The sequence below is a fragment of the Citrus clementina genome, unplaced genomic scaffold (genome assembly GCF_000493195.1).
Source record: "Citrus clementina cultivar Clemenules unplaced genomic scaffold, Citrus_clementina_v1.0 scaffold_7, whole genome shotgun sequence".
NCBI classification, from domain to species: domain Eukaryota; kingdom Viridiplantae; phylum Streptophyta; class Magnoliopsida; order Sapindales; family Rutaceae; genus Citrus; species Citrus x clementina.
This window is the reverse complement of record NW_006262075.1, coordinates 18,801,323-18,826,544: the sequence shown is the minus strand read 5'-3', so window position 1 is coordinate 18,826,544 and position 25,222 is coordinate 18,801,323. Positions and strand designations below refer to the sequence as shown.

The 25,222-nt window shown below is 32.1% G+C and overlaps 3 protein-coding genes across 3 annotated transcripts; all 3 read left to right on the top strand.

Annotated features, from left to right (window-relative positions):
- The first annotated feature begins 3,570 nt into the window (after positions 1–3,570).
- On the top strand, positions 3,571–5,982 carry LOC18036655. The gene has a single exon (XM_024181267.1). The coding sequence runs from the start codon at positions 3,571–3,573 to the stop codon at positions 5,980–5,982; it is 2,412 nt and encodes an 803-aa protein (XP_024037035.1).
- Positions 5,983–9,083: 3,101 nt separating this feature from the next.
- On the top strand, positions 9,084–11,311 carry LOC18037596. Its single transcript, XM_006427938.2, has one exon. It carries the CDS (start codon positions 9,133–9,135, stop codon positions 11,278–11,280), a length of 2,148 nt encoding a protein of 715 aa, XP_006428001.1. The 5' UTR covers positions 9,084–9,132; the 3' UTR covers positions 11,281–11,311.
- A 1,994-nt stretch (positions 11,312–13,305) lies between these two features.
- LOC18035999 (putative disease resistance protein At4g19050) lies at positions 13,306–18,773 on the top strand. Its single transcript, XM_024180007.1, has 3 exons — positions 13,306–13,376; positions 13,506–13,575; positions 15,993–18,773. The coding sequence occupies exon 3, from the start codon at positions 15,998–16,000 to the stop codon at positions 18,344–18,346; it is 2,349 nt and encodes a 782-aa protein (XP_024035775.1). The 5' UTR covers positions 13,306–13,376; positions 13,506–13,575; positions 15,993–15,997; the 3' UTR covers positions 18,347–18,773.
- The last annotated feature ends 6,449 nt before the right edge of the window (positions 18,774–25,222 follow it).

Sequence of the window (25,222 nt, the reverse complement as noted above, 5' to 3'; positions counted from 1 at the left end):
GATAATAAAGTTAAAGTTATTATTGAAGAAAGTCTTACTAAGAAGATAGACTTTAGAGTTCGAGTTGAGCAAAGAATGGATAGAGTCCAATAGAATTTGGTAGTTTTGTTGTGGACCTGACTACGGTGGAGATACTTTATCATAGAAAACTCCAGTTTTATTTGGAATTGATGTATTGTACCTTTTAAATTACAGTTATTGTGGAAAAAAAATTGTAACTATCAAATAAAAGTTAATAATATGTAGTAAATATAAATTTTAAATAATAATTTTGACAAAGTTATTAAAGATATAATAGATTTTTTATTATACAAGTGAAAATCATATAAATATAGCTTACAAGTTACAGCAACTAGTGTTTACTAAACACTTTATGACAACATGATCAAAATTATAACGTGTTTTTTTTACTATTTCTCACTATGATCGTGTGGTTATGAAGGAGTGTTCCATGGTAAATCATCTCCGACATAGCCATTGCCATTTGTTATTCATACAAGAAGCAGTTTCCACGGAGAACCCTAACTAAGAACAAGAAGCAATTGAAATTTTAGTACTTTTGAGTTTCAAGAAAAATTGATGCAAAGAGCTGAGTGTTCCAATTGCAAGGTTATTTACTCCTTTACAATAACAGTGGCGGATCTAGAAAAATAGTTTACCGGGGGCTAAATTATAAAATAGTAAAATTTTAAAATAAAACTTGGAATGTATAAAATATTTGTTAATACATTTATAATTGTTCTCAACGTATTTTCAAGAATAGAAAAATGTTTGTGGTGATCCTATCATTATTTTTAATTATAGTGTAGTCTTTTATAATTCTAAAAGTTAAGTTTAAATTTTGTGAGTTTATAAATTTATAGGATCAATTTTAATAAATTTAATGGGGGTTAATTAGAAATCTTAAATATTTTTTCTTTTATTCTTAGAATTTCTTTTTTAGTCAGCGGGGGCTACAGCCCCCACTGGTCACATACTGCATCCACCCTTAACTACAAGATTTATACTCTAAATACTCTTTTGCTTTAAGCAAAACTCGAGGACCTTTTTTTTTTTCAAAGAGGAAAAAATAAGTGTATGAAGCATATATGATAGAATAGACTAGGAATTTTATATTTTTAGTCAATTTTATGTTTATTATTTTATTAGGATTTGTTTTTTTAAGTTTATTTGATTTCTATTTATAATTTTAGTTTAATTAAGATTTTAGATTTTTTTTTAATTTAAGAACGATAAGGATTTAATAGCTACTATAATTGTGATAACTTACAATACCTTTCATTAATAATATTTTAGATTATTTATTTTCAGATTTATCTTTATCAGTAATTTAATTTTTTTTTCTTTTAGATCTATCTTTTTTGTGTATTCGGGATTAAATTAGAACGATATCTAATATTATTTTCTCACTACATCAAGTGGACATCTAATATTGCTTCTACGCTGCATCATCTATGCTTGGTAAATCTTTAGTGGAAGATGGATTCCAAACTATAAAATGTAAATCTCAACGAAAGAAAAAATAAAAAGCTATTATCAAGAAAGCGATTAAGGATTTCTAACGTGTGGATGAGATATCTTCATCTCACGATGCGTTACAATCTCTTTGAGGGATTGGCTTCTATTGGAGCTTCCAGCTCTATTTTTGTTTAGGATTAGGCCCATTTAGCCCCTTAATTTTTATTTGTTCTTTTATTTTTCTTCTGTATATTCTTCTTTGTTTTAATAAATTTCCTCACTTTGTCGCCGTTTATTTAAAAAAAAAAAAAAGGATGCCATGATATTGTTTATCTCAACTGTCCAATTAGTAAATATTACATTAAATTCATTGAAAACGTTTACTAAGACTTTCCGAAGTAAACAATAAGTTGCCTTAACTAAAACAATCAGCTGGCATGCATAACATCATACATGCTAGGTCATTGATTTGTCTTTTTTAATAATAAACCACAATATAGCATTAGCATAATGTTTTGAAAAATAGCGATAGAAGTACAAGAATTAGTATATATCATCACTATATGATAATTTTTTTTTTGGCTACAAGACAAATTTTTTATGATCTCTTACAAATTTCATACTAATTTTTATACTGTTTTTGGCACTTATATCATTATTCTGTTTTGAAGGAAGATAAAGCACAATATAGAATTGTCCCGCCCAGTTAAATATTAACCAAGTTAAATATTAACCAAACTATTTATGATCTTATAAAATGAGCAAGTTTTATTATTCTATAGAGCTGTTAGGCTTTAGTCAGCGTTTTGTACATATATCAGTGTCTTAAACTTCAATGTGGCGGCAATGAGGAGATAGAATAAGCATTCGGCGAGTAACTTCATAGAGCAAGAGTAAAAAGTGGCAATTTAAGAAGATTTCTTCATTAGCAAATCTAAGTTAAAAGGGAATTGGAAACTACTATTTTAGCCAGGAATCCCAGTCTATTACGAATCTACGATCAGAGTTTGGCGTGCAACTCTTCGCTTCCTATTAGATTAGATTTTGGCATGTAACCCTTCCCCAGACATAGAAGGAGAAACTCCACACGTAGAAAGCAGAGTAGTTGGTGCCGACTCCGCTCCTTAAAGCCTTTGGCGCAAACTACATATATCACAGTTGATAGAGGCAGCGAGCATCAAAGATTAGTGGTGCTCATCTAAAAAGTTTAGGTGCCGTTTCAAATTGAGGTTGGACAGTTATATTTTAAAAATTACGGCATTAAATTGTTTGGTAAATACTATCTGTTGTTACTTAAAAGATAAGTTGATTTGATTTTATACTTGTATGATAAAAAAAATATAATATCTTTACTGATTTTGTCAAAATTATTACTAAGAACTTGTATTTACTATATATCATTAACTTTTATTTTATAGTTACATCATTTTCTTTCATTAAAAGTTACAATACCTCAATACCAAACATGGCCTTAGTAAGTTTGATTTCATCAAGGAGGCGACAATTTTAAGAGATATTATTAAATTATTTAACTCCAATAAATTGTGACCTTCTTTGCTTCGTGAATTATTCAATTTCTGGGCATGGCTCCAATAAATTCCAAATTACATAGAAATTTTGTCTCCTTTATTTTTATTTTCTATATTTTAATAATAAATTTTAGGATAAAATACGCTCACACTTCTAAAGTTTGCTCACATAGATTCCCCTGATTTCATAAATTACTAACATACCTTTCTCTTACTCTTATACCATTTAATTACAATAATCTAAAAATTGAGTTTATAAAATAAAATAAAATAAGAAGCCCTTAGTTTCCATACTAGCGATTAGCGAATCCCTCCTCAATCCAAGTAGGCTAATTCTTTTCCCCTTTATTTTTTACGCCGAAGTGGGTTCAGGTGGGGCTTAAATAGGATTGATGTGGGGTTTATTGCTAGATGATCAATAGGATTTTTCTTTAATAATCACTCGGTATTTAACTGATTTAAAAAAAGATTCCAAGCGGTGACTTAACTGTTCATTTGCCCATCTATAAACATTAATTCTTCTGCTTTCTCTCGATAGCAATTTGAAACTAAATTTCTTTGATCATCAAACGGAAAGGAGACTATGGTTAATCCTATCCCTGAAAGCGTCAAGAGGGTATGGGATAACTGGAATATTCGAGGCATAATCTTGTTTAGCCTCTTTCTGCAAACTATCTTGATTCTCTTTGCTCCGTTCAGAAAGTCTACGGCGAATAGATTGATGATCATGCTCATCTGGTCAGCTTACTTGCTAGCCGACTGGGCAGCCAATTTTGCAGTTGGACTCATCGGGGACACCCATCGCGATAATCAAGCTTCCAAGCCTGAGAAAAGTGATCTGTTAGCATTTTGGGCTCCCTTTCTTTTGCTGCACCTCGGTGGTCCAGACACCATAACTGCTTTTGCTCTCGAGGATAACGAGCTGTGGATCAGGCACTTTTTTGGGTTCGTATTTCAGGCAATTGCAGCTGTTTATATCTTCCTCCTATCACTTCCCGGAAACAAGCTGTTTATCCCAACAATACTTACTTTTGCAGCTGGACTTATCAAGTATTTTGAGCGAACATGTGCTCTTTATTTTGCAAGCTTGGACAGGTTCCGAGACTCCATGCTTCAAGAACCTGACCCTGGGCTCAACTATGTGAAGATCATGGAGGAATATGCTTCGTGGATTGAAGCCAAAATTCCTACAAAGATCTTTATGCTACCAGAGCCTACGAGAAAACCGATCTTTAATGATACTGATAATCAAACAAAAGTTGTGGAGTTCGATGATCTTGATGTGGTTCACCGTGCTTGTTACTTCTCCAAAATTTTCAAGGGGCTACTCGTCGATATCATCTTCAGCTTTCGTGAGCGTGATGAGAGCCGTCATTTCTTTTATGGTCGAAAACCAGAGGAAGCCTACAGAATAATTGAGGTTGAACTCAACTTATTCTATGAGACTTTCTATACCAAGGTGGAGGTCATACGTTCTGCGGCAGGATATATTATGCGATTCTTATCCTTTGGTTCAGTGGTGGTAGCTCTTTCATTTTTCCATCTCAATGTTGAGAAGCACGGTTTTGACAACTTCGATGTCAGAGTTACATACATCTTGATCTTTGGTGCCATTTGCCTCGATACAATAGCGCTTTTCATGCTTGTTTTCTCTGATAGGACCTTTGCAGCCCTCAAGAAGACTGAGCATGAATCAAAATCATCTGGAAGAAAAAAACCCGGCATGGCTACTGCCCTCGGCTGGTTTTTCGCTCTCAAGCGACCAAGGTGGCGTGCATGTCCGCATAAGCCGGATTGGAAGGTGTTGGCAACACATTTCCTGCTCCGGAGATGGTCTGGATCTTTCTCCGGACAAAATTTGATAAGATATTGCCGGAAGGGCCGTCCAACCAGAGTCCACAAAGTCAAGAGTTATTTGCATCTTGTCATTGAGAAATTTATTCATTACGCCGATACATTCATTTCGACCGCAGGCAAGATTGTTGGTTTTTTGCACATTCGTAAAGTCATTACTTTTCTGGGTCCAATCCGCAGAAAAGTAATTAACTTTTTTGTCTCTAAATTGAACCAAGTCATTCATTGCTTGCCCAATCGTAAAGTCATTCCTGTTTTTGGCATTGATAAAATCATTTATTGCTTACGCTTGAAAAGTAACAGGTTCATTAACAGCTTAGGCATAATTGATTTTGTGAATGAGATATTATATGTGTCCCATGAGCCACTCAGTCTAGGTCTGTGGAGTTTTATATTTGATGAGCTGAAAAAGAAATCAGTATACGAGATTGACACAGTGACTGCCAGGAGGATATCTTTAACAAGAGGTGATTGGATTTTTGAAGCGGATTCAGAAAATGTCTGCAACGAGAATTTCAAAAGTGTGCGCAACGACTTAAAGCCTTATATTGCTGAGAATGCTTTTGATAAAAGCCTCCTGCTTTGGCACATTGCTACCGAGCTCCTATACAACACAGATGAAGCTGTCGACAATGACAAAGAATTCAGCCGGCTTCTCTCAGATTACATGCTGTATCTTCTGATTACTCAGTCTGGTCTGATGTCTGCTGTGGCAGGTATTGGGAAAATAAGATTTCGAGATACATGTGCCGAGGCGAAGAGATTCTTTAAAAGTAAAAATGTAACATCGGATAAGAATATCAAGGATGCCTGCGATGAAATTCTAAGCGTGAATACGTTTGCTGAACCTGCTGAGGTGAAGGGAGATAGAAGCAAATCCTTACTGTTTGAGGCAACTATGTTGGCCAAGCAGCTAAAGAAATTAGACCAGAAGTCCAAGTGGAAGCTAATAAGCAAAATGTGGGTGGAATTGTCGTCATACGCAGCAAGTCACTGTGATGCAAGGTCGCATGCCCAACAACTTAGTAAAGGCGGAGAGCTTATTACTTTCGTTTGGCTGTTGATGTCTCATTTTGGCCTGGGAAAGCAGTTCCAAATCAATAATGACCAAGGAAGAGCTACGCTGATTGTTGGGAAGTAGTAGCTGAATTGACTTGTTAGAGATCGTTATGTTGTCCGCAAGACTGTTGGTTTTTATGTTTACTCACTATTTTCTTTTTTATAAATGTAATAAAAACGCCTCTCTATTTTGTAGAAGTTTTGGCTTTTTTTTTTTAATAAAAAATAATGTTGGGTACAAACAATCTCTTACGTCATCCACAATTTTTTTTTATAAGTAATACTATGCTTATTCATTTTAAAGGTTCCTTAATCGAGATATTCAATGATGTGGAATGATGTTTAGTTGAGATATTCAAAATGATGTGGAATGATGTTTAGTTGAGATATTCAATGATGGGATACCGTATGTATCATCTATTGGGATGTATATGCTACAGACTGTAACATACACCCCCCACTCCATGCGCTCCACGTGTCCCTGCAGTGAAACAAAGCACGAAAATGGCACCCTTGGGGATCAGGCTAAGCTGGTCTGTAAGGTACAAAAGCTGTATTGCGTGTATTGTAAAAATAATAGATTATAATTAATAATAAATTTAATTAATATTATATACATGATATTGAATGATTTGAAACACATTGATAATAAATATCTTAACTAAATATCCAAGCAAATGTAGCATTATTATATTCTTTATTGAAGAAAATATTACCACACATTCATTTCTTTCACTGTCCTTATCTTCTGAGGTAGCTAGCAGGTACGACATTGTTGGTGGTTTTTAGTATTTAACTCTTGTATTTAACTTTATTGATCAACTACCTACCCAACTTTTGGCTTCATATACCAGGCAACCGTACAGCAACCCAAAAATAGTTATTGAATACTAAAAAAATAATAATATGTCAAATAAGTGGGAGATTATTCTTGAGTTTTTTATAAGTTATATATAATGTAGCTTAACACAACCCCATATTATCAACAGCTAACAACTATCCTACATTTTAAAAATCAGCATTTAACTACAAGTAACTTCTAAAATACTTCACCGAACTAGCATACCTCCATCAGAGTGGATGTCGTAACTTTTAAGGAAAGAAAATTTTAAATATTAGACAATAATTATCATAATTTAAAGAAAAATTATTAATCATCCTTGTTAAATTTATATTGTTATAAAAAAATTACAAAAGTTTTTAATTTGTTCAATTTTCTAACTTAAGCTTCCAGTTTGTATCAATCATCCACTAAAAAGACATAATTACCTTTAAAAAATAACAAAATAAGGTAAATACAAATTATAGTAATAATTATTTTGTAAAAGTAATTCTATTTTTTGTAGATGACATTTTTATATAATACAATAAACTTAAGGTGGACGAATGATAATTTTTCTAATTTAAAAGTACTAGACACACATTAGAATAACAATTGTGGGTTGTGATTATGAATTATCATTTTTAAAGTTATTTGTACCTCGGATAAGGATCCTGATCGCTGTACTATTTGTTAATTTAATATGAATTTTATAATTTTTATTAAAGATTTTTATGATATTTATTTATGGATTATTTCTCCAGTGCGGTTGAAATCATATAGCTCTGCTGCTTCGGTATTCATAACAAAGTTGAAATATGAGTTTCTTTACTATTACATGGTCGTCTATATTAAAAGAGAGAAATTGTTGATAGTATTAGGTTTTTTCTTTTTTTTCCCAATTGTGAGAGGTTTATTAAAGGAGAAAAATAAGATGACATTCTATTGAGTGGCACTATTGGCACCCCTGTATTTTTCTTATAAAACCCGTCTTGTTATACATTTACAATTTTATCCCTTATATCTTGAATTGTATTAGTTGTAAAATCTTATCTTATTAAATCCATATATGATTTTTCTCACTGACTCTTTCTCCACTAAAGCTCTTAAAAGTTACAATTTTTTTTTTCGAAAAAAAAGTCAATTGTAAAAGAGTAAGAATTTGATATAAAGTATTTGTTTCACTTAACAATTTATTTTTGTAGGAAAGATAATTTTATAAAATTTTCATAAATTACTAACTCTATTAGAATGCTAGGAGATAACTTTTTTTTTTTTTGATTACATGAGACTATTGCTCATATTACAACTCATATACATGAGACTATAACTGATATTTACAAATCAGACTATTACTGGGACCAACTTACATCATTGCTAATGGAGCTCTGCCCAGATTTTAACCCTCACAAATATTCGAGGGATGTCTACTCCTCACTCATGGGTAAGGGAGAAGACTACCTTCACTCAAATTAATTGAGGAAGGAAATACCCCCACAATGCTTTTGTGGGGGTTCGAACTGCTGCCCTCCAAGTTGGAGGGCAGCAGCCCTGGCCACTCGAGCTGAGCCGAGTGGTTAATGCTAGGAGATAACTAAACCTTGTGTGTATTTTATACATATTTATTTTGAAATTGAATGTCATAAACTGAAGAGTATTGGGTTGTTATCAACAGCCTTTCCTACAAAAAGAAGAAACTTGAAGTGGGAGTGGTTGAAGAGTAATAACTGAAAGGAGGTTGAAATTGTTTGCGGAAAAATGACAGATAAAGGCTATTTTAGGAATTGAGGAGGAAATAAACAGAAAAGGGGTTTGAAAATGATATCGGAGGGGTGCCGATAGCCTCACTCCATTCTATTTATTTTGTGCAATCTTATGTACAACTTCGAGTGCAAATAACATTTTTCAAATAAATTAAGATACAAATATTAGCATTGGAAAGTTTTATTCTTATTTAAGCTTTATTTGCCACTGCTTTTATTTTTGTTTATTTTAAACAGTAATTTAGTCAAGTGAATGTGAGAGTAAGGTTCGAGTCTTAAAATTACAATATGAAGACTTAATTTTCTCTGTCAATTGAGTGAAAATAATTTTTTTTTCTTATAAAATGTGAGTAAAACAAATATCAGATACTCATAAGTTTACATTAATTTTAATAATTATTTGATTTATAAATATCAGTAGCTGTCTCAACTACTATAAATAAATATTCAGGTAAAAAATCTGGACCCTAACAATTAAAATATATTAACTAATTCTAATAATTGTGTCTGACCTATAGCATCATTAATATTCTCATTGTAATATCAGTATATATAATTTTTTTTAAAAAAAAAATGACAAGAATTGACTAAGAAGTTTTTATCGTTATAGTGTGTTCCGTTGCCGTCCTTGCGAGTAATCTGCTTAATCATGGCTTCACCTAGCCCCTCTCCACAGCCAACTGATAGCAATAGTTCTAAAATTCAGCTACTCATTAAAACTATTACCGATTTTCATGCCGATCTCTCCATTTCTTCAATTCAAGACTACATCAACTCTCAAAAGAGTGGCAGCGACAGCAGCGACAACAAAGGAGACAGCAAGAAGAAAGATGGACGTAACCGTCACCAACCACTACTTGGAAAACTTTACCGACGATTACCCTCTGAAATTACAACTGGAAAAAAAAAGAGCAGCAGCAAGGAGGAAAAAGAAGAGAAATCCAAGAGCAAAAGGGAGGTGAACGCGGCGACCAACAGCAAGAGCAACAATGATCTCAAGCAGAAGGATAATTTAGTCAAAAAATATCTGGATAAGATTAAAAAAGATTCCACCGAAAATCGTGAAAAGCTGGGTGAACTAATAAAAGATCACATACGCAGATTTGAAGGCATCCTGGAAAAACTCTCCAGTGGCTCCATCCAGTCCGAACAATGTCTTGATGAAAGCAGGGAGGAAGTAAGGAATTTCGAGGATAAGGTTCCGTTAGTAAACAAATATTCTTCCACAGAGTCCGACGGGCTTAAGCAATCCGAGATTGTCGAATTAATGGAGATGTTCATCAATTTTCGGGAAAAGTTTGGGTTTGACGAATTTATGGAGATGATCATCAATTTTCGGAACAAGTTTAGGAATCTCAAGAATGAATCGAAGTTCTGCTTGTGGTGCTTTACTGTGTTCCCTAACAATGCAGTAGTAAGGAAGAGACTGGTAGAGAATTGGTTGATTACAGAGGACAAGAACAGAGCAGAGGAGAACAGAGAAGAGAAAAACAAAGCAGTGGAGGACGACACACAGGAGAAAAATATAGATGACATTCTTAAGGAATTGGAGCGTGAGGGATTTATTGTTCCTGTGAGGAAGAAACGCAGGAAGGATGTGAACAACAGATTCAAGATGGATCCACTTGCCCGTCTTGCGGTTATCAACAGTCGAAAGCCGGAGGATCTATGGTGTAAGTGGGCACGTTTGGAAGGTTTAGAGAAGGGATCCACACAGCTGTTGACAGTGAGTGGTACTGCTTGTAGGGATTACGAGAAACTGCTAGCACTGGTCAATGTCAGCGAGCAGTTTCCTGATTTCCAATCCAAGTGGTTTTCAAATTTGAAAAAAGTCAAAGTTCTCCATCTAGGAAGATGGAAGAATTCAGCAAAACATTTTGTTGAAGTACAAGGCAGCAAGTTCCTAAAGGAGTTGAAGAATATGAGTGCTTTACGGCTTCTTAGCCTTCAAGGAGTCTATGGAATTCGGGAGATTCCTAGTTCAATTGCAAACCTCTCCAACTTGAGGGTCTTGGATCTCAGATGCTGTTACTATCTAACAAAACTTCCTAAAGGTTTGGACTCACTCAAGAAGCTGACCTACTTGGATATATCTGAGTGCTACTTGATAGAATACATGCCCAAGGAGTTGTCGTCGCTGTCTGAACTCCAAGTTCTCAAGGGATTTCTTGTCACCGACGCCAAACCTAATGATAAGATCTGTACTCTTGAAGACCTGGGAAATTCATTAAAAGAGCTCAGGAAGCTGAGCATCTACGTAAATAATAACGCCATCCCAATAGAAAAATTATCGGAGAGTCTCGAAAAATTCAAAAACCTTCTAAAGCTGAAAATAGCATGGGGAGCGGGATATTCAAAGTGCAGAAATCAAGAGGGAAATAATGAACATAATAAAAAACAGGAAGATGAGGCAGAGACACAAGGGAAAGGTGGCTTAGACGGCACTTTCGGGCAAAAGGACAGACTGCTAGAGAAACTCGATCTACATTGTTTTCCTCTAGAATCCCTACCCAATTGGCTTTCTGGTCTGAATCTACGGAAACTGTATATCAGAGGAGGACAACTCAGAAGCCTGCAGGGCGACACTCACAAAAAGTACTCTACGGTTAAGGTTTTACGTTTGAGGTACTTGAATGAGTTGAATGTAAACTGGAGAGAATTGCAGGCACTGTTTCCAGATTTGGAGTATTTAGAGAAGTTCAATTGTCCTATGATCTCTTTCTTTCCATGTGATGCTAATGGAGTGTGGATCAAAGAGTCTTCACCTGAAGGATCAAAAAATTCGAGCATCATTTAATCATTTCTTTATTGTTATGCTTCTCTTTTGTATTTCAGCTGTTAAAGCTTTGTGATTTTCTTGAGCTAATGTTTTCAATTTGATGAGTATTTCTCAGGTTGTACTTCACTAGATTTCGCGTTTTTTTTCCCTTAGTAACAGCATTTCTTGTCATTTTGAATCTTTGATAATAATAACACTTTTATTATCATTGCTTTGATGCACCAGATTATGTTGTCAAAAAGTGAACTTGAATTTCAAGGTAAAGCGAAATTGAAAACTTCTAACGTAAAGCTTTTATGTCTCTCTTTGACCATTTAATGAGCAATCAAAAGAGTGATTGAAAATTCGGTCATAAACGAAGCTCTTCTTATGAAGATCCATTCGTCGTTACAATATTTAATGAATCTCACCCTCATGAACGAGGCTCTTCTAATGAACATTGGCTGGAGCATGGCGGTGTCGCCTCAAAGCCTCTGGGTCCAAGTCCTGTCGACTAAGTATGGTTTGAACACGACAAATTTACAGCCTACTTTGAACATTAGGACCGGCTCTTACTTGTGGAAAGCCATTGGCAATATCTGGAAGCATGTTCTGGATGGTATTCTCTGGGCAATAGGCAACGGGAAGCAAGTTTGCTTTTGGAAGGATTTTTGGGCTGACGACAATATTTTCTTGGGGAATCACTCTATTCAACCTGTTTTTATTGAGATATAGTCTCAAGTATGTGGCTGAGCTTGTTACACCAGATGGTACATGGGAATGGCATTCTTTTGAGCATTTTCTTCCTAATAATCTGCTCCTCCTTATTGCTGCCATAAAGCCTCCTAGTGTGATTAGTGGGGATGATCAAATCTTTTGGGCCACTTGAATTTGGGTAAATTTGCAGCAAAATTTGCCTATTGTTCTCTAAGCAACCGAATCTTTAATAGTGAGGATGCTGTATGGAATTGTGTTCGGAAATGGAAAGGCCCTCATCATGTAAGTGTGTTTTTGTGGATGATTATGCATTAAACCTTAGGAGTATAGGTGTCCTTTTTTCTTTTCTTTATTTATTATTAATTTTATTAACTTATTAATAATTAACGTATTATAAGTTTATAATAATTTTAAAAAATAATTAAAAAATATGTGAAAGCTTAAATCCAGCCCGGTCCTTATACTTTCCTTGATAGAAAAAATTCCGACCGGACCCAACAATTTACCATCCCTAAACAAAAGTGAACTTTTACAACGGCTCAATTGAAAATTCGATGTATCTGTGCGGCAAGCGTGCATTTACAACTAAGACCCCACTTGCATGACATTCACTAATTTACATCCAACTTTCAATTTGCAAGAGAGGGGGAATATTTAATATATTATATATATATATATATATATATATAGGGGAAAGGACAAACACACCCCTAACGTTTAGATAAAGGGACAAAAATCTCTCTAACGTTTCAAAAAAGACATTTACACCCCCATTCACTAACGGAAACGATAACTTTTAATAGAAATTACCGTTATACCCTTCTAGCATATAAAAAAATTGTTGATTATCCAATTTGTCCATATATTATTAAAAAATTATAAATATACCCTCATTACCCAATTCCTCTATTTAAATTTTTATCAAATTCCCTCTTCAAGTCAAATAAATTTAATTCATTACTCAAGAATAAAAATAAATAAAATTGGTTATTAATGTTAACTTGTATTTCAATTAATACCATAATAAATTACATAAAAAATTAGTTATAAATATACAAGTTTAAATGATAACATGTGGAGAATGATTAAATATACAAGTTTAAAATTTAAATAAAATTTTATGGTATTAATACCACAAGTTAAACTTATATTTTTTTTATATGTTAGAAGGGTATAGCGGTAATTTCCTTTAAAATTTACTGTTTCCGTTAGTGAATGAGGGTGTAAATGTCTTTTTCAAAATGTTAGGGATTTTTGTCCCTTTGTCTGGGGTGTGTTTGTCCTTTTCCCTATATATATATATATATATATATATAGTTGTATGACCTTAGGGTACTTCTATTCTATCTCTGCTCTTCTCCTTCTATGCTGCTGCTGATTTTCATCGATCGATATCTCGCAAGTCCCTCTTGCTTCAGGTAATCTTTGAAGCTTTTCTTCCTTAAAGTTTATACAGATCTATTTCAAATTGTTTTTCTTCTTGTAATTTGTGTATTTTTAATTATTTTATGTTATTTTTTTACAACAATCTCTCTCTTTCTGTGCAGTTTACGCCTCTCATTTGCTCCATCTTTCCTGTAAAAGCAAACTGCTGTCTAGATTAACTATAATATATAGGTACATTTTCTCTTTGCCCAACAAGTTACTTTAATTTCACTCTTTCTTTGGCTCAATCTTACCTTTTTATTTTGTTGTTCTTTTTTTTTTTACTAAAAGGAAAGAATTTTATTTCATTAGTAATACAAGCATCAATATTTTAAGGATCAATTTTTAGGTGAAGAATATCCAATTATTATTATTTTTTACTATGTGAAGAAGATCAATTTTTACCATGCTTCTTTAACTTTTTTTTGGGGGGGTTCGTTTTTATTATTATTTTTTGTCCGATTTGATAAAGATAAGTTGCATGTTTGTTAACTTGAAGATCCAAAATCTTTAACGATATTAAAGATTGAAAACCCCTTTAAAGTTTGATACATGATTTGATATATATCAAATGTCGACTAATTGGGTGATGGGTGATGATCCTCCCTTGAAATCAACTCTCCTGATTTTTTATAAATATTGTGTTATATGTGTTTTAGTATTAGCCTATAATTAGTATTTAACTGTTTTTATTTTTTAATTTATTAACAACCAATCATATTAATAGAATTTATTTAGAAGAAGATCAAATTCTGTGAGGATCTTGATCAAATGATTTTTTCAATTACTAACTAATATGAAAATGTTTAATTAACCTGTAAAAATCTTAATATTGAGTAGTACTGCATATGTCAAATTTTTTATTCCAGATGAAGAAGCATTCTTTTCACGAATATTATAAATTACAACTTAATCTGAAATAGCTTTAACGAACAGATCTAATTTGGAAATCAATAATCTTAAGCTTTAACGTATGAACGGCTTTATATTAAAAAACCGTAAAAATAGTCAATGATTATCAATATCCACTTCATCAATATAGAATTAAAAAAAAAACAACTTTAATAAACTTGGAAGAAAGAAAAATATTGAGAGCAAATTGAATGAATTATATTTTCATTTATTTTTTATTGTAACAATTTTTTATATTTATTCATTAATGATTTATATTGCTTCTAGATTGGGTGTAAATATATTGAATCCCGCAAAAATTCAACAATCAAAACAAAGGGAGTTCTGGGTCGTTTTGAATTGAGATGCATTTTCTCTGTCTCTCTCTAAATGGTACCGCGACGTTAAGTAGATTAGTCTCATTCACATGCTAGTCCTAAAAATTTCTCTTATTAATGAATTGTTTAAAGATTAGTCTCTTTAATGAATTGTTTAAAGATTTCTCTTATTACAAAACTATACAAAACAATGTGGGCGCAAACATAAAAATTAAAAAAAAAAACTGTTAACCTTGCTAAACACGTTTCTAACCCCTTCACATATGAAACCAACTTGTAGTGTTTTTAAAAATTTACATAATTTTCTCATCAAAACCTAAAATCTGTAATATTTAGGAAATTCACACATTATTAAATGGATTCTGAACTATTTTTAACCGGTTTTCTGCTTGATTCATTATTGAAACTACTGAAATATTGTGAACTTTTGACAATTATATGTGGATTGCTTTTCAAAACCTTATGATCGTAGGAAAACAACAATATTATGGGGGTTATTTTTTATAATTTTTTCAAACAAAATCTTCAAATAGAAATGTTCTTGAAATAAAACTTTGAGAAACACAAACTGTGCAAAAGTTTTAAATAATTAGCATGTTATCATTTTTTTTAATAGCGTGGAAAGTAAAATTGAGAAAGCATTCAAGGATTTCTTTATCTTATGTAAATTAATGTGAGCAACCCTGCATATTTCAAAATTTATCCCAAGATATTTTTCCTAATAAGGTATCACTCATCATGTCCATTTAAAAAAAAATACAATAAATTATTTTAGAAATGGTGAAAAATTATACACCACTTAATGAGCATGTCTTCTCATTTAGGATGGATTAGTTGGCTGAATTTTTTTGGATATCAATCATTAATTGAAATAAAATTAATGAATTTATAGACAACTACTCTTTTGCTGCATGATTGTAACATTCTTGCCTTATGGTTGAAGTATTTTAGCAAGTGTAAAAAAAATTTTAATCGCAAATATGAGGATGAAAATATTGTACTGAAATATACAAAAGTGAGATGATTATGAGTTGTTGTGAGAAAGCTATGAATTGGCATAACAATTGGATATATTTTACTTTCGTTGGTCATCCAAATGGTAACTTTCAAAGTCAATTTTGATGTGTCTTCCTCACTTGGCTATAGGCTACTACTTCATCTATATATATATATATATGCATCATTTGACTTATTTTGACTTCTTAATTAGTTAGTTGGAGTAGTAAATTTGATTCTATCCTCTACTTCATAGTTGTTATAAGCTAGCTAGATATTTACTAGATTATCTAGAAATTTGCATTGTGTTTAGCACTTTTTTGAAATTCTGATGCTTCTGATCTCTCCTGATCTTGTACATATTAATAACCTGTAAAATTGCAGTAGCAATGGACTCGGAGAGAGTAGCAAGTAGTCAGAAGGAAAAAATATCAGAACTGCTGAAAGAGGATGGTCGTTCAACAATTATTCTTATTGGAGATCCTGGACTGTGGAAAACATGGCTGGAAAGAGAGATAAGTAAAAATAAAGTCATTGCCAGCAGCTCGTGCTATACTACTCTCTGGATAAATAAGGCTGAAAAGTATAGCAGCAACCTGCTTGAGGAGGCAATTAGTCGTCAAGCATTGTGTGAAAGTCCCAATATTGAGGAGTGGGAAGAGCAAGAGGAGGAGGAAGATGAAGACGGAAAGAAAACAGAAGGGGAGATGGCCACGCACCAGGAAGAGAACAAGGAGGACAAAAAGAACTATCATCTGGTTCTGGATGGGGAGGGAATTAACGAGATGGATGAAAATGAATTGGTGAAAGAAGCATCATCTGATTTTAAAAATCTGCTTCCTTCTGTCCAGCCTGATCATTTGAAAATAATAATGACAAGACGAACAACTAAGCAGAGCGGAAAAGTGATCAAGTTTCCGTCCATGTCCACAGAAGAGTCGTTAAATTTATTGAAAAATGAATTTTCTGACCATCAAGTTTCTGGAGAACTCTTTGAATTTATAGCCGAAAAGGGCAGGCGTTCGCCTGCTGCTATCACTATGATAGCAAAAGCCTTGAAAAAAGTTGTGCAGCGTGATTCTAGGGATCTGGCATCTGCTATAGGAAAGGCAGCTTACTATGAGAAACCAGATAGAGGTGTTAATGAGCTAATTTCGTGTGCCTATGACATGCTGCCAAGTGATGTTCTTAAAAATTGCTTTTGGCATAGCATTCAATTCTTTCGCAAATACAGGAGCATTCATTACAATGTGTTGATCACTCATTGGATAATGGAAGGCTACTTTGAAAAGGATAGGGAGGTGTTTGAGCTTGAGAAGGCCTATCGTAAAGCCCATGGTGCTCTAATGGATCTTATAGACCGTGGCATATTGAAGGCACAAGATGTCAATATTGTTGTCATGGAAGGAGCTGCACTAAATATGATTGATTCCCGCCGTAAGGGATGTGGCGGGATAGATAGGCTGCGGTTGGCCAGTGTGTTTGAAAAGGACGGAGGGACAGTTCTTGGGAGAGTCTCACCTTTGGATGATATGATAAGAACAGTATGCAGTCCAAAAAAATTGCGGGAAGTCCTTACACTACTTATTGATGGAAGTCGACCCTGCGAAGAAGACCACAGTACATTCTTTAATCTCATGCCGAAACTTCAGGTTCTTGCTATTTTCAAGCCTACATTCAAATCATTGATGTCTTCCTCTTTTGAAAGGTTAACTGTTCTTGTACTGAGGAATTGTGACATGTTAGAGGATATCACTGGAATCAAGGAGCTCAAGACATTATCTGTCCTTGAGATATCTGGTGCTAGCTCCTTAAAGTCAAATCCGGACGAGCTGTTCGATGGAATGGCTCAACTTCAAAGCCTTAACCTCTCTCGATGCCCGATGAAATCACTGCCTTCGCTTCCAAAGCTAACCAAACTTCGTTTCCTTATTCTGAGGCAGTGTTCTTGCCTGGAATATATGCCTAGTCTAAAAGAACTTCATGAGCTTGAGATAATTGATCTTTCTGGCGCTACCTCCTTGTCCAGCTTTCAACAGCTGGATTTTTCGAGCCATACGAATCTTCAAATGGTTGACCTTTCTTATACACAAATTCCATGGTTACCTAAATTCACTGACCTTAAACACCTGTCGCGGATCTTACTGAGAGGCTGTCGTAAGTTACATATACTGCCCAGTTTTCAGAAGCTGCACAGCCTCAAAATTCTTGATCTCTCTGAGGTTGGGTTCTCTAATTTTACCGAAATAAAATTAAAAGATCCAAGTACCCAACAGTTGCCTTTTCTACCTTGCAGTCTCTCTGAACTCTATCTGAGGAAGTGCTCTGCACTCGAACATCTGCCGCTCACTACAGCACTCAAAAACCTTGAACTACTTGATCTCTCAAACACCAACCTCAAAAAATTACCTTCAGAACTTTGCAACCTTCGCAAGCTCTTGCTAAATAACTGTTTGTCGTTGACAAAGCTGCCGGAAATGAAAGGACTAGAAAAACTAGAGGAACTTCGGTTATCGGGTTGCATTAACTTGACTGAGTTGCCGAATTTGAATGATTTTCCAAAACTTGATCTTCTTGATATATCTAATACTGGAATCAGAGAAATTCCTGATGAAATATTAGAATTGTCGAGGCCGAAGATTATTAGAGAGGTTGATGAGGAGACAAATCAAGCAGAGGACGTAAACAGGGGTCGCGGTGGTATGTTTATGACTGCTGAAATTCAAGCAAGTACGTAAAAAGCCTTTCACGCTTGGGAATGAGACAAAAAATTCTAGCTTCTAAACAGTAATCCTGAGTTACAAGTTTCTCGGATTGTCCCTCTAATGAGCAAGCAAGCGATGAAGATATGCTCAGTTGCGTTGCCCGTGTTGAAAAAAAAGAGGGAATTAGGATACCCATCTTTAAGAAACCCTTAGATTTGGGAATGCCCAAAGATTGTTTTAAGGTCCTTGAACTTGATTACATTACAAATTTGAAAAGCTGCTTTTGGTTTTTGCCATTTGTATGTTTGACTGATATGGTTGTCTCTTTCTCTCTTTAAAATCATCCGGTTTCCGGCGACCGCATTGGGTCCCGACTAATTCGGATTTAGAAGTGAAGGCTCCTTACCCCTCCTAAATAGTGTGTGTCTCTCTCTCTTTTAATCATTGTTAGGCAGACTTAGTTAATGTTTTTAATGCAACAACAAAGGGAAGATTGTTTTTTCATTTAGGTGTAAGTGTTAGGTATTCTAACATATTTACATTGTCTAGGTTGCTTATTTTTCAAAAAAATATAGCTCCCTGGTAGGCTGGTAAGATGTTTCATGTTAATAAAAAAGATGTTAACTTTTTAAGATAAAAAAGTCTGACATTGGACAAGAGTTAAGAGTGCAGGCCGTTGGATGAATTTGAAGGATAAGCACATTTCACTTATGAGATCTTGATAGTTAAGTCTTAGATTGAGTTTCAAATGACATGAAATTCATTTATTAGATTATGGAATATTAATTTATATTATTGTTGGGTCTTATCAAGTTAGAACTCAATTATTAGGATTCATAACATTATTTTTCACTAATTTTAACATACATCAATGATACTTCATCCTTATCTTGTAATATATGGATGTTTGCCGTTTCTAGTTAGAATGTACATTTCCAGTTTATATGGCCTCGAAGGTTAATTTTAACAGAAATGCTTGCAATGGAGTGGAGTAATGTCTTCTCAAAATATTGTAAATGGAGTAAGAATATCCACTTTAACTAGTTAGATTTGCAGTCAAATTTACCCTTATATTATATAGGATAAATATAAGGGTAAATTTGATTTACCGTCCAAGATTCTGAAAACATCAATTTAACCTTATTTTCATTATAAAAAAAAATGAGGGCAAGCAAATGCTGTGGAAGAATTTTTTTTGTCTTCTTAACAGCAAATGGGGTATATTGATGTTTTTAGACCCTTAGGGGTAAGCTAAAAGATTGTCATTTGAGTGGGGAGTAAACCGAAATTAAGTTTGAAGTTTGGACTACAATTTTTTTTCCTTTAAACATAAAATTTCTAACTGAAATTCCGTTGTATTTAAATTTTACAATTCTTTGATGTCAAGGGATGAAAAAAGATTTTTCTTATACACCACTTTGTAAAACATTTTCGGTCCAAACTATTAAAAAAGAGCAGTATTATGTGTATAAAAGTAGGACAAAAAATATTATTTTTACTTCAACCCAAAAAGAAGATTTTTTCTTTAGTGTTATTGTGATATTTTTTGTACTCTTTTTTATGCCTATATCTTTAAGATTTGAATTTAGTGCTGAGCTGACATTTTTTTGCTAACCTTTTAAAAACAATACAATTATTAATTATTGGATAAAAATATAAAACTAATTAGATGATTATGAAAAGTTGAGCTTAGTATTAGATCTAAATCCATGCTTAAAAGAGTATTGCTATGCATATTAAATTTTTATCCAAAAATTCTATCTCAATTGGATAACAACAACAACAATAATAACAATAATTATTATTATAACAATAGAAATATTATTAGTAATGATTATAATTATGATGATGATGATTATTATTATTATTTCTATTAATATTATTTATGATAATTATGATAATAAATAAAATAACTATAATATTACTATTACTAATACTACTAGTTTTATTATAATAATAATAATAATTAATGTAATGAGAATAATAATGTTAATGATATTTGTAGTAAAATTATTTACTCTTTATTTGTCAGTGAACAAGTACATAATTATAATTAAGGGCATTTTAATAACTCATAATAGTTCATTCTAACTATAAAACAAAGTAAATATATCAATATGAATATAATTTATTTTGATTTTAATAACTACAATTTAAGTAAATAATTTATTTTAATTCTTAATTTTTACTCTTATTCCATTCTATTATGATACTGGAGAAGAAAAGGCACCTTTAATCTTCTAGGTTTCATATAGATACATTGACACCAAATCCATGACATCAATAACATGATAGAGGATGACAGCAGAGGAAACAAACTTCTATTATTTAAGTACTTGAAAATAACGTGGCTTGCAAACTCTCGTGCTTGTTTTATTAATGGTGTGGGCCTATTTGCCTCAAAAACGTAAACTGAACAATCATATTTTAATAATATATTTTGTACCTAAAAAACGCACAGCTTAATTTATTACAATAATATGTTTTATTTATCATAGAATTTTATTTAAATTAATTTTGGGTAGTTATGATCAAAAGGTATAGGGATAAAACTATAGTACTATAGATGATTTATACTTTATAAATTAAATTAGAGTATTTTAGAAAATGACATTTAAAAAGTGTATTATAAGGGTTTAGAGTCATAGAGTGGGTGTTGAAAGCTCGACTCATCCAGTGTTTCAGTTGTCCCTTCCAAATTTCGGGCTAGCTACTTCCATTTAATCCTATTGGGCTTAAGTTTATCAATAGCACGGCCATTGTCGATTTCTGGATCAATTGGGTCATTGAGAAAGGGACTGTTTTTTGTGAAACCATGAAAATTCGAGCCCAATTTAAATATTCCATTTTCCTGAACCTTTTTATTTTTCATTGGCTTTTTCCATTAAATTTCTCGTTTCTCCAAGAATATTTTCCTTGATAGTTGTATCTGTCTGCTTTACCCAGTTATTATTCGATAATCGTACTTTCCTGAGCCCTTGCAATAATTTCAAACTTATTGTTAATTTTTTCTACATTTTTATTCACTTGAGTCATTGAGAGGAGGCTATTTTTTTATGAAACTGTGGTAGCCTAGACTAATTTATTTTTTTCACTTTCATGCACCATTTTTCTTTCGAACATTTATCCGTAGTTATAACATCAGCTGAACGGTTGAAAATAATCTTTTGTGTACTTTTTCCACTATATCTCTTGTTTTTATAAGAATATTTTCCTTTTTAGTTAAATCTATCTGTTTTATCCAGTTACTATTCGAACACTCACAAATATTTTTAATGTCTTTATTAAAAATATTTATTTTTACCAACTGTATATGTCAACATTTACATCTACCATCTGACAACAATTTTAATTTGATGGGCCTCTCATTAATTTCAAACGCATTGCTAATGTCTTTTTTTTTTAACTACATTTGTCGTTTCTTAAAAAATCATTTTTTTTAGTTCTTTATGTTTGCTTTACCCAACTACTATTCCTGAGTTCTTGCAATTAATTTCAAACTTATTATCAATTAATAGGTTTGCAATTAATATAATTAGATCAATGTTTTTGCATCATTTTTCCTTCCAATATTTATCCACATTTATTACATCGGCCGAACACTCACAAATATTTTCAACAACTTTTTTCAGAGTTACCTACCGCATTTATCAAAAAATATTTATTTTACCAACTGTATACGTCAACATTTACATCTACATCCAACGATAATTTTAATTTGATGGGTCCTTTCATTCATTTCAAAAGTATTGTCAATTTTTTCCACATCCAAATTCACTTGGATCATTTAGAGAGAGGGACGGAGAGGCTGCTGTATGTGAGAGAACATTGGTCTCCCCATCAAATTCAATTTTTCGTTGTGGACCCTTGCATTAATTGATCTCCAGCTACCCCGTCTCATTACTTCTTCAATTTGAAGAGGCCACGTGTATGCTGGAGCAGGGGTAAGGTACCACACTTCTGTCCTTGTTCTGGGTAACCATTGTCTTTGTTCTACGAAGATGGACGAGTTTTTCTTAGTAAACCGGTCAAGTTGATTATTAAAAAGCAAACTTGCTTAAAAACAAGGACTCAACTAAGTTGCAGATTCTGTATGTAACAGCTGAGTCCACATTGGCCTTGCATCAGCTGAGTTTGGGTTGCTTTTCCTCCCTTCTGCAACGCGTGGAAGCACCCCATTTTCTGTGTTACACACAGAGTCTGTAACATAGCAAGCTCCAACTAAAACGAAAGTGTGGTGATAGTTAACAACATGCTGGTCGGATGAAAATAACAACTGAAGGTCAGGTAAAATTACACGATAGTGACAAAACATTTACATATTAGAAACAACTTTGTCCAAGGTACTAGTAAATTAGAAGGTAATCGAACAGCAAATTGGTGATCTGTACAAATTCAGTGAAATGATTTTCAGAGAACTACTGAAGTTCTTTGAGGAGGAATTATTAATATCCTATAAATGTAAAAAGTCTCAAAATTCATTTCATCTTTAATTCTTGAAGTTCAACAGAAATAAAAAAGATAAAAAAAAATTTAAAAATAAAACTTAAAAAATAACCAAGAAGATATCTTTTTTTTTTATTTCATTAACAAACTATTTCAAAATAGACAAACAAATAAACAAGAATAGTATTATTTTTAAATAGAATATTTAGAATGATAGAACATAAGAAGTTGAGATGATGAGTTGATGATTAGATGATAGAAATTAACTTTGTATTTGAAGAAACTAATTTTTTTAAAAATGAACCAATGAATATAACAATTTTCTTTGAAGAGAAGAGAAAGAGAAACTTTTTTCATCTAGTGATTTTTGAGATTACAAGATTTTTAATAGAAATTAAAAGAAATATTAAAAGTCAAATATTCTAACGTTAATGTTGTGACTCTATCAATGTATTTAACTTGAAAGAACAGATTAAAGAAATGAATTAAGAGAGAAGCACAAGAAAACTTAAGCAGAACACAGTTTCAAGTACACAACTTGATGAAAGAAAAAAATGCTCTTATATTGATTTCAATGATCGAAATACAAGCTAATCACCAAGATGAAATAACAAGGATCACATAGAGCCAAATAGCTAGCAAAATGACCAAGAAATGAAGAAGATATTTTTTAAAAAAAGAGCAGTATTATGTGTATAAAAGTAGGACAAAAAATATTATTTTACTTCAACACAAAAAGAAGATTTTTTTCTTTAGTGTTATTGTGATATTTTTTGTATTCTTTTTTATGCCTATATATTTAAGATTTGGATTTAGGGCTGAGCTGACATTTTATTGCTAACCTTTTAAAAACAACACAATTATTAATTATTGGATAAGGATATAAAACTAATTAATTTTTATCCTATATTACTATACATACATGTGTGGTAGATGATTATGAAAAGTTGAGCTTAGTACTAGATCTAAATCCATACTTAAAAGAGTATTGCTATGCATATTAAATTTTTATCCAAAAATTCTATCTCAATTGGATAACAACAACAACAATAATAACAATAATTATTATTATAACAATAGAAATATTATTAGTAATAATTATAATTATGATGATGATGATGATTATTATTATTATTGCTATTAATATTAATTATTATTATAATTATAATAAATAAAATAACTATAATATTACTATTACTAATACTACTAGTTTTATAATAATAATAATAATTAATGTAATAAGAATAATAATGTTAATGATATTTAAAGTAAAATTATTTACTCTTTATTTTGTTAGTGAACAAGTACATAATTATAATTAAGGGCATTTTAATAACTCATAATAATTCATTCTAACTATAAAATAAAGTAAATACATCAATATGAATATAATTTATTTTAATTTTAATAACTACAACTTAAGTAATTAATTTATTTTAATTCTTAATTTTTACTCTTATTCCATTCTATTATGATACTGGAGAAGAAAAGGCACCTTTAATCTTCTAGGTTTCATATAGATACATTGACATCAATAACATGATAGAGGATGACAGCAGGGGAAAAAAAACTTCTATTATTTAAGTACTTGAAAATAACGTGGCTTGCAAACTCTCGTGCTTGGTTTATTAATGGTGTGGGGCTATTTGCCTCAAAACGTAAACTGAACAATCATATTTTAATAATATATTTTGTACCTAAAAAACGCACAGCTTAATTTATTACAATAATATGTTTTATTTATCATAGAATTTTATTTAAATTAATTTTTAGATTATTATGATCAAAAGGTATAAGGACAAAATTATGGTACTATAGTGGTACTATATTATAGCTGAATCCAGCCCATAACTGTCACCATATTTAGATTTAATGGCTGAATTCAACTGAGGTATGATACCATTTGGTGCCATAGTTAGACCCAATGTATAATCATAAAAAAAAAAAAGAAATTTATGTGACTATTTATAAAATTAAAAGAATCTATATGACCATTTAAGAAAACTTAAGAATGTGAGTGTTTTTTGCCCTTTTTAAATTAATTGTTTTGTATGCTTATATATATTAATGAACACTAATCCTAACAGAAAAAAATATTTTAAATATTTTATAATTTAATTTGGAAAAATTCTGGATAATTAAATAATGAACAGTAATGTTCTAATCAAAACTTATTTTCCATTAATATGTCTTCAAACTCTTTTTTTTTTTCCTAGAAAAGGACAATTACCCCTAGTATTATTTAAGAAAATTTGAGAATAAACTGCAATATGCTTGTATGCACGAATCCAAGAATATGCAAAATCAAAAAGATCATCTCAAAAACTCGAAGTAGGACTCTAAAAAAGGTGAAGTTCATTATACTGATTACGAATACTTTCAAATTTTCAATAGGAAACGCTAGGATTTGATTTTCAAGGTCCGTCTTGACTGCGGTTCTCGATCATTATTAAAGTTATGTCT